Below are 14,615 nucleotides of genomic sequence, written 5' to 3'. Positions count from 1 at the left end.
GAGATCAACTCAGCAAGCCACATCGTGGAACGGTTGGTCATGGACCAGTTCTTGCGGAAACTTCCCTCTGCCCTATGCCGTTGGGTCAGTCAGAGTGACCCCCATAATGCAGACGAGCTGGTGGCCCTCGTAGAAAGTACAATGCAGCAGAAGAGCACCCGCAACCCATAGTCGTGGAGCAACCCCACTACCCAAGGTTCCAGGACTCTTTCAGAGACGGTAAAAGGGTACCAGGGTTAAGGGGGGCTGAAGAGCGACGACCGCCTTCACACAGCACCAGTAACAGTGGCTCGCACACTAAGGGCAACAGCCAACATGGGGAGCCGAAAAAAGGCTCTAAGTGGGACACAGACTATGTACCTAAATGTGTAAATTGTTATGAGAGGGGCCACACCGCGAAAGTCTGCCCACTAAATGCTGAACCCATGCAATGCAACAGCGTTGAACCTTATTCGCTGTGGTCCCAATGTATGGGCTCTAGCCCAGAGGACCCCTTGAATAACCATCTGTGGGCATTTGTAAAGGTTAATGGTAAGAGGGTTCGGGCACTTCTTGACTCTGGGAGCATGGTCACACTAGTGTCCAAATACCTGTTGCCCATTAAGAAGAAATAGGTAAACAGTTCACAAAGAGTGGCAATTTGTTGTATACAGTACATGGGGATAATCACGAATATTCCACTGTTTTTGAAACAGAGTTTGGTTCTTTAGATTTCAAAGTGGGTATAGTACCCAAACTGGCACATGATGTGTTAATAGGGACTGACTTTCCTCATTTTCTAAAAATGAGGTCCTCCTCTCAGAATAGCGCCCAGAGTTCGATAGCGGACCATAACGAACTAACAGAAGAAACAAATCCTTTCCCTTTTTCAGAAATAGAGGTTGACGAGTGCCCAAATAAGAAGGGGAAAAAGGAGGAGTGCTGTAAAATTCCCTTCCCCATGGCTACCTTGGTAGGGAATACCCCAAATCAAGATGTTGAACAGGCACTTACCACCCCAGAACAGGATAAGACACTCGCTGACCTAGAGGTCAGTCCTGGGAGTTTTAAGAAGGCGCAGTGGGAAGACCCCACATTAGCGGTAGCAAGGGGGAATATACGGGACCAGAATAGTACCCCTGGCCAACTGGACAGGTCACTTGCCTACCCCTACTTCGAGGTAGAGAATGACCTAGTATATCGGGTTGATAAAAGGAAATCAGTTACAACTAAACAATTGTTGGTACCACGGACATTCCGTAACGTAGTATTACACCTCGCACATAGTCACCCATTGGGGGGACACCTAGGGGTGGAAAAGACAAAAGAAAAGGTTCTCCGAAGCTTCTATTGGCTTGGGGTTCTGGCAGAAATTACAAATTATTGCTCCTCATGCCCAGAATGTCAGATCACCGCCCCGTTCAAAGCGTACCGCAGCCCATTGGTACCCCTTCCCATAATAGATGTACCATTTGACCGGATTGCTATGGATCTAGTAGGACCCCTAATAAAGTCTGCTAGGGGACATCAGCATATATTGGTAATATTAGATTATGCCACCCTATATCCGGAGGCAGTTCCCCCACGTAGCACCTCTGCTAAAAACATAGCAAAAGAGTTAGTAGTTCTGTTTTCCCGGGTCGGAATTCCTAAAGAGATCTTATCTGATCAGGGAACACCAATTGTGTCCCAAGTAACAAAAGAGTTATGTAAACTCCTAAAAATCGAGCATCTCAGAACCTCAGTCTATCATCCACAAACAGATGGTTTAGTGGAACGATTCAATAAAACCTTAAAGAGCATGTTACGCTGGGCGGTCGATAAGGATGGGAAAAACTGGGATTGTTTGTTACCATACCTGTTATTTGCCATTAGGGAAGTTCCCCAATCATCCACAGGCTTCTCCCCGTTTGAACTATTGTATGGCCGACACCCAAGGGGCTTACTGGATATAGCCAAAGAGACTTGGGAACACGAGGTTACCCCTTACAGAAGTGTAATAGAGCATGTTGCCCAGATGCAGGACCGCATTGCTGCAGTCCTACCTACTGTATAGTGAGGGAACACATGGAAAAAGCTCAAGAAGCACAGAGGAATACGTATAATAAGGGTGCTAAGGTCAGAATTTTTTTTTCCAGGTGATAGGGTACTAGTTCTGGTTCCCACCGTAGAGAGTAAATTCCTTGCTAAGTGGCATGGGCCATATGAGGTCTTGGAAAGTGTGTGAGAAGTAAATTATAAGGTAAGACAGCCAGGTAGTAGGAAACCTGAGCAAATTTACCATATAAACCTACTTAAGCCCTGGAAAGATAGAGAGGTCTTGTTAACCCTAGTACCCCCAGGTCCGTCAGAGAATCAAGAAACTGACCAAGAGGTTAGCATAGCTGAAACCCTGTCCGTTCATCAGAAATGAGAGGTCCAGAATTTAGTGAGAAGAAACAAAGAAGTCTTCTCTACACAGCCAGGTAGAACTAGCATAATTGAACATCACCTAGTCTCTGAACCGGGGGTCAGAGTTAACCTTAAACCTTACCGAATCCCAGAGGCCAAAAGAGAGGCTATAAGTTTAGAGGTTAAGAAAATGCTAAAACTAGGCGTAATTGGGGAATCCCAAAGTGGGTGGAACAGCCCTATAGTTTTAGTCCCAAAGCCAGACGGTACAACGAGGTTTTGTAATGACTACCGGAAACTAAACGCGGTGTCAAAATTTGATACTTATCCTGTGCCCAGGGTGGATGAACTTGTAGAGAGACTGGGCAAAGCCCGATATCTCACAACGCTAGACCTAACAAAAGGGTACTGGCAGGTTCCCCTCACAGAAAGGGCAAAAGAAAAGACAGCCTTCTCAACCCCAGATGGCCTCTTTCAGTATAGGGTGCTGCCTTTTGGCTTACATGGAGCTCCCGCCACATTCCAAAGAATGATGGATAAAATTTTAAAACCACATGCTCGGTATGCTGCCGCCTACCTGCATGATGCTGGACTAACTGCTAACCCCGCTAAATGCACTATTGGTCTGGAGGAGGCCAAGTATCTGGGGTATTCGATTGGCAGAGGTTTACTCAAACCCCAAACAATCAAAGTAGAGGCGATACAAAATTGGCCACGGCCAGTTACAAAAAAACAAGTAAGGACCTTTTTGGGATTAATTGGCTACTATAGAAGGTTTATTCCCAATTTTGCAACTAAGGCAACCCCACTAACCGACCTCACAAAAGCAAGAGGACCGCTAATGGTAAAGTTGTCCCCCGAAACCGAACAGGCCTTTAGAAGCCTGAAAGCAGCTCTCTGTGTCCAACCAGTCTTGGTCACACCTGACTTCTCCAAAGAGTTCGTAGTCCAAACCGACGCATCTGAGGTAGGGCTGGGGGCTGTACTCTCCCAGGAGTCTCAAGGTGAGGAGCACCCCATCCTTTATTTAAGTAGGAAACTAAATCCCCGGGAGAAAAATTACTCCATAGTCGAGAAAGAGTGTCTCGCAATAAAGTGGGCTGTAGAGACGCTCAAATACTATCTGTTGGGGAGAAAATTCCGGTTGGTCACAGATCATGCACCCCTTACCTGGATGTCAAAACAGAGAGAAGAATGCTAGAGTGACCAGGTGGTTCCTAAGCCTACAACCCTTTAAATTTTCTGTGGAACACAGGTCAGGGCACAAACATGGCAATGCCGACGGGTTGTTAAGGATGCACTCCCTAATATCCATGGTCGCTCATCCCTCGGGGTCTGAGCTGGGGGGGAGGATATGTGACAGAAACCAGGGGATGGTAATAAATTCCATATATAGGGCTCCCAGGATACTGAACAGTTTCTGTCCTGTTTAGGCTGAACAGTGAAGCCTCATAATACATGCACTCCATCCCACAGTTTGTCTGCTGCCTGATTTCTGTCATCCGTCATGCTAATTAGAAATCAGGTACTTAAGACCTATTTCCGGTTTCCTCTCCTCTCTCCCCAAGAGCTTGGAGGCAGGAAGGCTGCAGAAATCAGAGAGGGGAAAAAGCCTCTCCCCAAACAGGTTAAAACCTTCTGTTCTTTTTGGTCTAAACCTGCGAAGTTACTTATTTTGTTGGAAGAAGTGGAAAAGCCACTTCCACCCTGAGTTAAGGATATTTAAGTTAAGTTATCGCTCAGGTGAGCAGCTTTTGTTTTGATGTGTTTCTATTGTATGCACTGTGGCAGTCTCAGTGCCTGGGACTGAATAAACCAGGCATAGCCTGTTTAAAGGAACAGTACGTGACGCCTCGTCATTTAACCTACCCTAAAAGACCGTGTTCTAACAGTCCCGGACTGACGGCGGAGCCCCGGAGTAAGCCATTTGTCACTGTATGTATGTATATATGTGTGTGTGTGTGTGTGTGTATGTATGTGTGTATGTATGTGTGTGTGTGTATGTGTGTGTGTATGTATGTATGTGTGTATGTATGTATGTATGTATGTGTGTATGTGTATGTATGTGTGTATGTATGTATGTATGTGTGTATGTATGTGTGTGTGTGTGTGTATGTATGTATGTATGTATGTGTGTATATATGTATGTGTGTATGTATGTGTATGTGTGTGTGTATGTATGTATGTATGTATGTATGTATGTGTGTGTGTGTGTGTGTATGTATGTGTGTGTGTGTGTATGTATGTATGTGTGTATGTATGTGTGTGTATGTATGTATGTATGTATGTATATATATATATGTGTGTGTGTATGTATGTATGTGTGTGTGTGTGTATGTATGTATGTGTGTATGTATGTGTGTGTATGTATATGTGTGTGTATGTATGCGCGTGTGTGTGTGTGTGTATGTATGTATGTATGTATGTATGTGTGTGTGTGTATGTATGTATGTGTGTGTGTGTGTATGTATGTATGTGTGTATGTATGTGTGTGTATGTATGTATGTATGTATGTATATATATATGTGTGTATGTATGCATGTATATGTGTGTGTGTGTATGTATTGTGATGCCGTCACTGCCCTCTAAGGGCTAGAATGGGGCAGTTGTGGGACTTTACAGCTCTCAGAGAGTTAATCATTCTGGAAAGGTCTGTTCAGCTGTGAGGTAATGAGCTAATTAGCCTGTATAGTCAGGAAGTGATACAGAGATCCCCCCCCCCCATGCTGCCAGACACACACTGTTGAGAATTAGGCCTCGGGCATGGTCCGCACTTATGCGCTGACCCGTGCTGAGTCGCGCTGCTGCTCGGCACTGAGCCCCTGCAGCCGCAATGAGAGCGGCTTTAGCAGGGGCTCGCTTTCGGAAGCGTAGGTCTTAGCAAAATTTTAAATTAAAGTGCTCAAGGGAGCGCAGGGCAGGCCCAATGAGGGCGAACAAGCTCTGTGATGTCACAGCCCCCCCCCGACACGCCCCCGGACGGCGCGCAGACTAAAGCCACGGAAAGCACCCGCTTTCCCTCAGCCTCCGCGTGCCTCCGCACGGCTGCAGTCCTATGAACGCAGCCTTAGAAGGGCCTCTGATGGGAAAAACCACAATAAACCGTCTCCTCATGCAAAGACCAAGTCCAACCCTTGGCGTCAGGAGATCTCCACTTCACCCCTCTATCCCTTAACCCCACGATGCCCGAGTACCAGCCCCGCATGCGATTACAGGAGATACAATGTATGTATGTGTCATGGTAGACCAGTTATTGCCACATTTATACCTGGATCCTTTGATTAAAACAAAAAACGTGAAATCAAATACATTGTAATTTATTCACCTGTAGACGGACGTTCACAGAGGTACACAGTTGGAGTCGTTTATAATGTGAAATTATAATAAGGCTTTATTGTGCCTCTTCCTTGTTATCAGGAAATTCATCCAAAAACAGGGGGGGGAACAAAGCTTCTAATCACTTGGGAGTATTTCTAGTGAAACACTATGCATTAATTCACATCTCCCTTAGTCAAGCAGGTTCTCGCAGCCCCAAAACATATAACATGCAATAAGCAGATATAAGCAGTCTCTTAAGAATAAAAGTCTTATCTGTTTCTTGGAAGGAAAATCTTGTCACTTCCTGGTTCAGCTTCAGGTGTAGTAGATTTCCCTGTGTCTTCAAATCAGGTCTGCTGTGCAGAGCTCAAGACCGGTCAGCTCCAGAGATGGGTGTTCTTTTAGTCAGTCTCTCCTGTGAGACTCAAAAACACTGCTCTGTCTCCAAAGGTCAGCTCACACGTGAGCAAAGGAGGAGTTACTTCCTCTCTCAAAGGCAGGCTTTTTTTACTACCTGTAATCAGGCAGGTGGTGCTAGTTAATTTGCTACCAGCAGTTAACCACCACACTGCTGGATTAGAGGCACCTTTGTGAACAGGGATAAGTCCCCTGTTACATCACCTAAAGAACACACACACAGCGTAATTACAGAATAACACGAATAAACAGTTACTGGGATGGGGTAAAACGAAATAAACTGTCCACGGAATGAAATGCTCAGAAATCAAGTCTCTAGGCACCCATCACCAGACGTGGAGTTGATGCACAAAAAGAGCCGGGTAATAGTCCTTTGCCTAGGAGGCGCTAGCGGCAACCCCTGTTTCTCCGCCAAAATTAAACTTCTCGGTCCCCCAATGCAGGATTAGTTAGCAAATCCTTAGTCCTTACGAATGCTGGAAGCTGGATCCAGATCTTGGTTACGGTGTGAAAGTCTTCGTACGGCACGTTGTATCTGCTTACAAGATGGGACTTCTTTACAAGGTGGAATTCAGGTGGTGTACACGAGAAGAAGACTAACCCAGTAAGGAGTACTACGTCAGAACAGGGTTGTATTATTAAAAACAAACGATGCGAATATTATATCTCTGGCGCCCCTGCACATAATATAACTTTATTATTGTCCTTAATTAAAATAACGGTGGTTAAAACGAGTATTAAAACACCCAATTGTATCCGGTGGCATAAACTTGTAATGATGAAGTGCAGGATAACTCGAGGTGGCGAAAGGGTTAAAGGTGTCCTTTCACGTGCCCTGCCCGAGTAATATGCCCCAGGCTTGCGATGTGGTACTAGCTAGTCCACTAGTCACTGAATGTGAACCACGCTACCTCCAACGGTACAACACTGGCAGCCAGACCAGCAATTGATATTATAGGCGGTCATAACACATAGTTATGAAAGATGCGCAGGGTTAAATACAATATATGGAAATAACCTGCATACTGTACATATGTATAGGTAATACACACGCGTGTAATAATGTCATGGCGGTGATCCGTGGGTGGGGAAGGAACATGTCCACGTAGAAGATATAACCACAGTTAGTGCACTCTGTCATAACCTGGCTGTGTGGTGAAGGAATTACAAATCATTAAACTTTATTGGTGTCCATTAAAATAAAGTGGAATAAAACCAGCATTAAACAAAAAGTTTGTGTCCCATGTGTCACGCTTGCGCTCTCCTCACAAGCGCAGGGAAAGGGAAGGACCCGTTAGCGAGGTGGGGAATCCGCAAGGGATACGAAGGGAGTAAGTTGCCGCGCAGCTGGGGATCGGCGCATGTAGGCACGTGACCGCGCGCATGAGAATGCGCAACGCGTCCGGAGGTGCGAAGCCAAGCTCAGAGACACGACTGATCCAGCTGCATGTGCGCGCATGCTCTGACAGCAGAGCAGGAGAGCACGCGTTCTCAGGCACCAACGCGGGGGTTGTGGGAAGCCAATGCTTCAGCACGGGAGTCTGGAAACGGAAACCAGGAACATGGGCATGGAGTCCAGAGCACAAGGTAACATCCAGAGAAGGATTGCTTCTTGGAGAACGTACAGACTTCTTAAAGGCATAGTGACAGAAACAGCAAGGTGCAGTGAAACTAAATATAACATAAGGGTTCTTAGTCTAATCCATTGGCCAAGGAATTATAAGCCTGCTACCACGTCAAGGTGAACCCTACTAAGCAGGTACATACACTACCCAACGATAAACTAACCTCAGTAGTATAAGAGTGACTGTCCCAGTCTTCCAGAATCCAAATGAGAGTAAAGGTCCCAAGGAGGTCCAGGCAGGAACAGTATGCGATGGGTTCTATCAGGCACCAGGGCAGGCAGCAAAAGACTAAATGCAAAGAGAAAGTCAAAGAGAGGCTTACTTCCTGTCAGGAGGAAGAGGGCAGGATTTGCCAGGAAGCAAGATGGCGTTGCTTGCTTCAGAATCCTTAAAGACACAGGATCTTGACTCGCAGCTAGAGGGCGGCGATCAGAAGTAAACAGGTAAAGAAAGGACACACCGCAGGGGGCGTGTTCCGTGCATCGTTACACCATGTGAAAGGCTCTGTGTGCCGAGTCCAGAACAATCTGGCGATGAAGGGGTTAATATACCCCCTATCCTGCAGTTTCAGGTGAGTAACCCAAATTGAGCAGAGTGGTATTCATACATCCGCTGTTCTCAAATGAGAAGTTCCATACCTCCTGGAGAACTCGGCTAACCGTCTGGTCAGACAAAGTAAAAATCTGTAAGGGGAACCTGTATCAGGTATACATTAATTTGTGTTAACCAGGTGGGATGTGGTAAAGCACACTGTGGTGTGTTAACCGGCTTCAATAGGGGATCTACTGCACCGACACACTTTATACAAGCAAATACCCAGTATGTACCTGGCAGATACCTGGAATGCGCCGCTCCTCACCTCTGACAAGCCCCGTTGCGTTTGCCTTCCCAGCCTGGGTTCATGCCTGGCTGACGGGCGGCTGATCTGTTAAATGATAATGATTAGGATTTAATAGGCTGCAATGCTTCGCGTGTCTACCAGATGGCATAAATTCATGAATTGTAATGCAGTATATATATATATAATGTGCAGTATTGCAGCCAGCGGGAATAAAATGCTTCAATCCCTGCTTGGAAAATAACCCAATGCACTCGGGCAGAAAACAGTCACAAACCTCAATACACCCGGGTATACCCGAATTCGTGGGACTAGCCGAGCTCGAATAAAGTGTGTCGCCAGTGTAAGTGCGTTCAGAGATGAGAGCTGTGAAGCATCGTCTCCCAGAGCAGTGAGAGTTAGGTGCGTTCCCAAAGCTCAGTGAGGGCTGGGAGAGTGAGGCAGTGGTGAGGTGTGCTGGGGCGGGCCAAGGGGGCCTTGAAACAGTGGTGTGAGTGTGTCAGGCCAATGAGAGGTGTGGGGGGAGGGCCAAGGGGGTGGTGTCGGTGTGTGAGGGGGTGGTGTTAGTGTGTGAGGGGGCGGGCCAAGGGGGTGGTGTGAGTGTGTGAGGCCAATGAGAGGTGTGTGGGGGCGGGCGGGGCAAGGGACCAATGAGATTGCCGCTAGGGACAGGGAACACACCAGGGAAACATACATACATACAATGCTTTCAAAAATATATAGTAGATATGTATTCAGCACTCAATAGGTTAAGATGTTTTAAGGAATCTTGTGGTCAGTGTGAAACTAATAGAATGCAATGTTATTGGTATCAGGGGCAACTTGAAACCAAGTTGTATGATGCCCATTTTAGTGATAAGACTTGTTTTTGTAAGTTCCTAATGTTCCTGAGATAAGGTACGTGATGGTAACAACAGAAAAACAAGTATGTAAACAAGTACGTCATTTAGTTGGCTGAGACAGTGATGTATTTCTCTTCGATCCAAGGGTATAAAACATAGCTGTCGCAGGATACGCCACTGCCTTCTCAGATACTCGCCACCTTGAATAGAAGTATTTTGTATGTTGTATCCTTGCTGAATCGCTGAGCTGATTGAAGAAATAAAGATTGCTGATTTGAACTGCAAACCTGATTCCCGATTATTACATTGCCGAAGTTTTTCTCACCGTTGACATCTCTTGACATCTCCAGTTGAGTTTCTCAAGAACCCACCATGATGTTCCAGGTTGTCTCATCCCTCCTCCTCCTCTCTCTCTTCTCAGTAGGACAAGGGAACTCTAAAAATGTCATCAGTGTCTCCAACGGAGGTAAATTGGGTGACTGGGGGCCAGTTGAAATGTGTCCCGTCGGTTCCCGTGCCAGAGGATTCTCTGTCAAGGTGAGATAAATATATACAGTAATAATAATATGATTTCTTGCATGGCAATGTATGTGCTTCTGTATATGACTGCCCCACACCTCTGGAATGCCCTTCCCCTCAGTACCCGACTAGCACCCTCTCTATCCACCTTTAAGACCCACCTTAAGACACACTTGCTTAAAGAAGCATATGAATAGCACTGTGGATATTCTGAACACGTTACATAAAGCTTGGCCCCCTGCAGACGCACTTACCAGAACGCCCTCCTACTGTCTCTGTACGTTCTCCCTACCTACCAATTAGACTGTAAGCTCCTCGGAGCAGGGAAACCTCTTCCGAAATGTTACTTTTATGTCTAAAGCACTTATTCCCATGATCTGTTATTTATATTATCTGTTATTTATTTGATTACCACACGTATTACTACTGTGACGCGCTATGTACATTAATGGCGCTATATAAATAAAGACATACAATACAATACAGTATGGGATTTTGATGGCACAATGTATAAATTGCCCCGCAGAACTTACAATCTAACTTTGCAGGCGCAGTCAAATATTTTAACTTATGCCAGGACTACTTCAGAGGCCAGCTAATTACGGCTAAAATCTCCTTAATAACTGTGATTTATACTTTTTACTCTCTGTATTTAGAAGTAGCCGATACTCCCTCCCCACGTATTAGATAACCCCCTTTCATTGTCCATATTAGACACCATGGGGGCTGTGCACAAAGCAGTGATACAGTAAGTGTTTTTTTTTTTTTTTTAACTTTTTTTTCCCTTTTATTGGAGACAGATAGAAGTTGGTACATACAGGGGTTAGAATCGATATAGTACTTAACATTTTTGGAACAGTAAAAGTTGATTGCAGAACGCATTAACAGTCTCAATAAAACGTTTTCTCACTTAGTAATAAGAAAAGGCGGGAAGGGGGAGACTCAGGATGGGGAGGACAGTTGGGAACGACATAAGATGGATGGGGGGGGGTTAAACTGGGGAAAGAGGGAGGGGGCAGGGGGGAGGGGGTGGTGGGGAGGGCAGTGCAGGGATACTCCTCTCTCGTCTTCAGTGTTAGGGGTGGGGAGAACGGGCAGACTCTTCCCACTCTGGTTGATTATTTTGACAGGGAGTTATTCCTTTTTGCGGGGCCTAATCTGGGGGGGGGGGGAGTTCCGGAACTTTTCCAGGGCTCCCAGGTATTGTAAAATTGTGGCATTTTCTGTTTGAGCATTGCTGTTAATTTTTCCATATTCATAATTACGTTTATTCTATTTATTACTGCCCTTCTTGAGGGTGCTTTCACCTGTTTCCAGGATGCTGCCACTGAGCATCTTGCTGCTGTGAGTATAGCAGACATCAGCCTGGTCGCGGGGGTTGGGATGTCTTCTATTGGACTGCCCAGCACGTATGTCAGAGTGTCCAGCGGGACCTCTAGGCCCAGGGTCTCGTCCAGCAATCTCTTGACTCTGGTCCAGAATTTCTGGATCTCAGGACATGTCCACCAAATGTGGGCCATGTCTCCCTTTTGTCCACATCCTCTCCAGCACATGTCCGAAGCGCCGGGGAAGATCTGGCTCAATCTACTCGGGGTCAGGTACCAGTGAAATAGTATTTTATATATGTTTTCTTTTGTTACCGAGCAAATTGAGGTTTTGGGGGCTGCCTCCCAGATGTCCTCCCAGTCTTCGAGTTCTAATGATATGCCCAGGTCTATACAGCATTTTTGCATATAAGCATGTGTGGGCGAGGGAAGGGAGTTTTCGATTATACTGTAAATTGATGTGATTAGTCCTTTTTGGTATTCTCTCACTTGGCAGAGGGACTCAAATTTGGTTAGGGGGGGGAATTTTGAGGACTGGTATAGAGCTCTGAGGAAATGTCTTACCTGTAAGAATGCAAAAATTGGGAAATTTGGGGCCGTTAGTTTGTTTTTGAGCTCCTGGAAGGACAGAGCTTCGTTATTCTCTAGCAGATCCGCTACCGTGTTAATATGAAGGTCTTGAAATAGACCGATTTGGGCTTGGGCGCACCCCGGAGGGAATTCAGGGTTCCCAAGTATGGGGGTGAGTTGGGAGGGGGCTGAAGTTAGGCCATATTTCCCTCTGTTTTTGGACCAAATAGACCACGTGCATTTCATTGCTCCCAGTTCAAGTTTCTGGGGAAGTTTTTCTTTATATTCTGGGGACCATAACATTACTGGGAGAGGGACAGGGGATACATAGTTAGCTTCCATTTCCAACCAGCAGGCTGTGTTCGGGGGGTTATTCCAAACCACTGCCTGTCTGAGCTGGGCCGCGTGATAATATCTGACCACATCTGGTACTCCCAGTCCGCCTCTCGTCTTTGCTGCCGTAAGCACCGACCTCGGGACTCTGGGTTTTCTCTGCTTCCATATAAACTGCATTATCTGCTTTTGTATGTTTCTCAACTCGGCTAGTGGTATTGGGATTGGGAGAGTTTGGAAGTAGTATAACAGGCGGGGAAGAATATTCATTTTGGCGGAGACGATTCTGCCGAACCAGGAGATCTGGTATGTATTCCAAGTCTCAAGGTCTCTTTTAATTTGACTAAGTAGGGGGGGATAGTTAGTTTTATATAGCATGGAATACATTTTAGTAATTTTTATCCCTAGGTATTTTATATGGGACGAGTTCCATCTATATTTGTAGTTTGATTGGAGGAGTTTCCATGCATTTTCAGGGAGAGATATATTCAGGGCCTCTGACTTGTCCCTGTTTATCTTATAGTCCGAGGACTGACTAAATTGATCTAGTAGTTTGTGTAGGTTGGGAAGGGAGATATGTGGGTTAGTTAGGGTCAGAATGACGTCGTCCGCGAAAAGGGATATTTTGTAATTTGTGTCCGCTATGGATATACCTGAGATATTCGGGTCTGCTCTAACTTGGGCTGCCAGGGGTTCAATTGAAATTGCGAAGAGCAAAGGGGATAGGGGGCAACCCTGTCTGGTTCCATTTCTAATATGGATCGTACTGGATTGTCCTCCTGGTAGTTTCAAGTATGCTGTGGGATTCTGGTAAAGTGCTCGAATCCCCTCTAAGAATGGGCCTGAGAAGCCGAATTTGATCAGAGTTTTATCTAGGAAGGTCCATTTGATACGATCAAATGCCTTCTCAGCGTCTAGACTTACGATCATAGCTTGGAGTTTATTGAGATGCACGTGGTCGATGATATTAATAATTTTGCGGGTGTTGTCAGAGGCCTGTCTTCCTGACACAAATCCCACTTGGTCTATATGAATTAGTCGGGGGAGAATAGGGTTTAACCGGTTTGCTAGGATCTTGCTAAAGAGTTTTAGGTCTGTACAGTATTAAGCAGGGAGATTGGTCTGTAGTTACCGCATTGTAGCGGGTCCCTTCCTTCCTTGTGAATGATGGCTAGGTTGGCCGCTGAAATTGTGCCTGGGATCGGGGCTCCTTCAAGGAAGGAGTTAAACATATCAAGTAGAAAGGGGGATAGCGGCACTTTAAATTTTTTATAATAGGCGTTTGAGAAGCCGTCTGGACCAGGGGTCTTGGCTATCTTAAGGGTGCTTATGGCTTGCGCCAGTTCCTCCTGGGTGATTTTACCATTTAGGGCTTTGAGTTCCTCGTCCATGAGAGAAGGTAGTTTACATTTCGCCAGAAATTGCGAGATAAAGTCTACATCTGTTGGATCTTGGTTAGGGGGGTGGAGGTTGTAGAATTCCGTGCAATATTTTGCAAATTCTTGGGCAATTTCCTTTTCAATATACTGTAGGTGGTGTGGCCTCCTTTAGTATGGATTTTGGTAATTTGGGCCCTTTTTTTTATGCCCCGAAGTTTTGATGCCAGAAGTTTATCTTCCTTATTGCCTTTATCATAAAACTTCTGGTTGGACCATTTAAGCTTTCTTTCCACCTCTTCCAATTGGGACAATTTTAGCTCGGTCCTTGTCTTATCAAGTATCCTGAGTAGTTTCTTGGAAGGGGACTTTTTATGTTGTTGTTCCAGATTTATTATTTTCTCAGTTAGCGCCTTTTGCGTTTATAATTTGATTTTCTTTTTATACGATGCCAAAGATATTAGGTCGCCTCTGATTTGCGCTTTGTGGGCTTCCCACAGTGTAGACGCTGAGGAAACTGACCCTTTGTTCAGTTCAAAGAATATAGCTAGTTTGTGCCGAATCGTGTCTACAGTTTGGAGGTCGTTTAGTAGCGAATCGTTGAGTTTCCAATTATAAGAGGTGTTCTTCACAAACGGAAGGGATAGGGTCAAATCTATCGGGGCATGGTCAGACCACGTTATCGGCCCTATATTGGAATGGGAGGCTGCCTGGAGGACATTTGTGGAACCTATGAAATAGTCGATCCGCGTGTAAGATTGATGTGGGGCCGAGAAGAACGTATAGTCCCTCTGGCCTACGTGCTGAGCCCTCCAAATATCCGTAAGGGAGAAACTCTTTAAGATCTCTCTAAATCTTGTCGCTTTTTGCTGGGCCTGAGCTGTGTGCTGGGTGGACGGCAAGGAGGTTCTGTCCTGCTCCGGTGATAGGACCATATTGAAGTCCCTGACTATAAGTAATGAGGCCAGTGCGGGCTGATCCAGGGAGTCCAGGAGATCCTGAATAAATTGTACCGGGTTTTCGTTTGGTGAATACATGTTTATTATGGAGATAGGGTTTCCAGATAGAGAACCTTGTAAGTG

At 45.7% G+C, this 14,615-nt stretch overlaps 3 protein-coding genes across 3 annotated transcripts in view; all 3 read left to right on the top strand.

Annotated features, from left to right (window-relative positions):
• The window catches only part of LOC142470867 (vitelline membrane outer layer protein 1 homolog), a 230,000-nt gene that overhangs the window by 62,302 nt on the left and 153,083 nt on the right, over window positions 1–14,615 (top strand). The window lies entirely within an intron of this gene.
• LOC142470864 (vitelline membrane outer layer protein 1-like) overlaps window positions 1–14,615 on the top strand; it is a 112,784-nt gene that overhangs the window by 27,097 nt on the left and 71,072 nt on the right. The window lies entirely within an intron of this gene.
• The window catches only part of LOC142471433 (uncharacterized), a 62,088-nt gene continuing 57,075 nt past the window's right edge, over window positions 9,603–14,615 (top strand). Inside the window, exon 1 of the mRNA XM_075578237.1 lies at window positions 9,603–9,947. Coding sequence (XP_075434352.1) covers window positions 9,783–9,947 — 165 coding nt within the window. The 5' untranslated portion in view covers window positions 9,603–9,782. The remainder of the gene's footprint in view (window positions 9,948–14,615) is intronic.

The sequence above is a fragment of the Ascaphus truei genome, chromosome 20 (genome assembly GCF_040206685.1).
Source record: "Ascaphus truei isolate aAscTru1 chromosome 20, aAscTru1.hap1, whole genome shotgun sequence".
NCBI classification, from domain to species: domain Eukaryota; kingdom Metazoa; phylum Chordata; class Amphibia; order Anura; family Ascaphidae; genus Ascaphus; species Ascaphus truei.
Note: the sequence above shows the minus strand (reverse complement) of the source record. Positions and strands in the feature narration are given on the sequence as shown.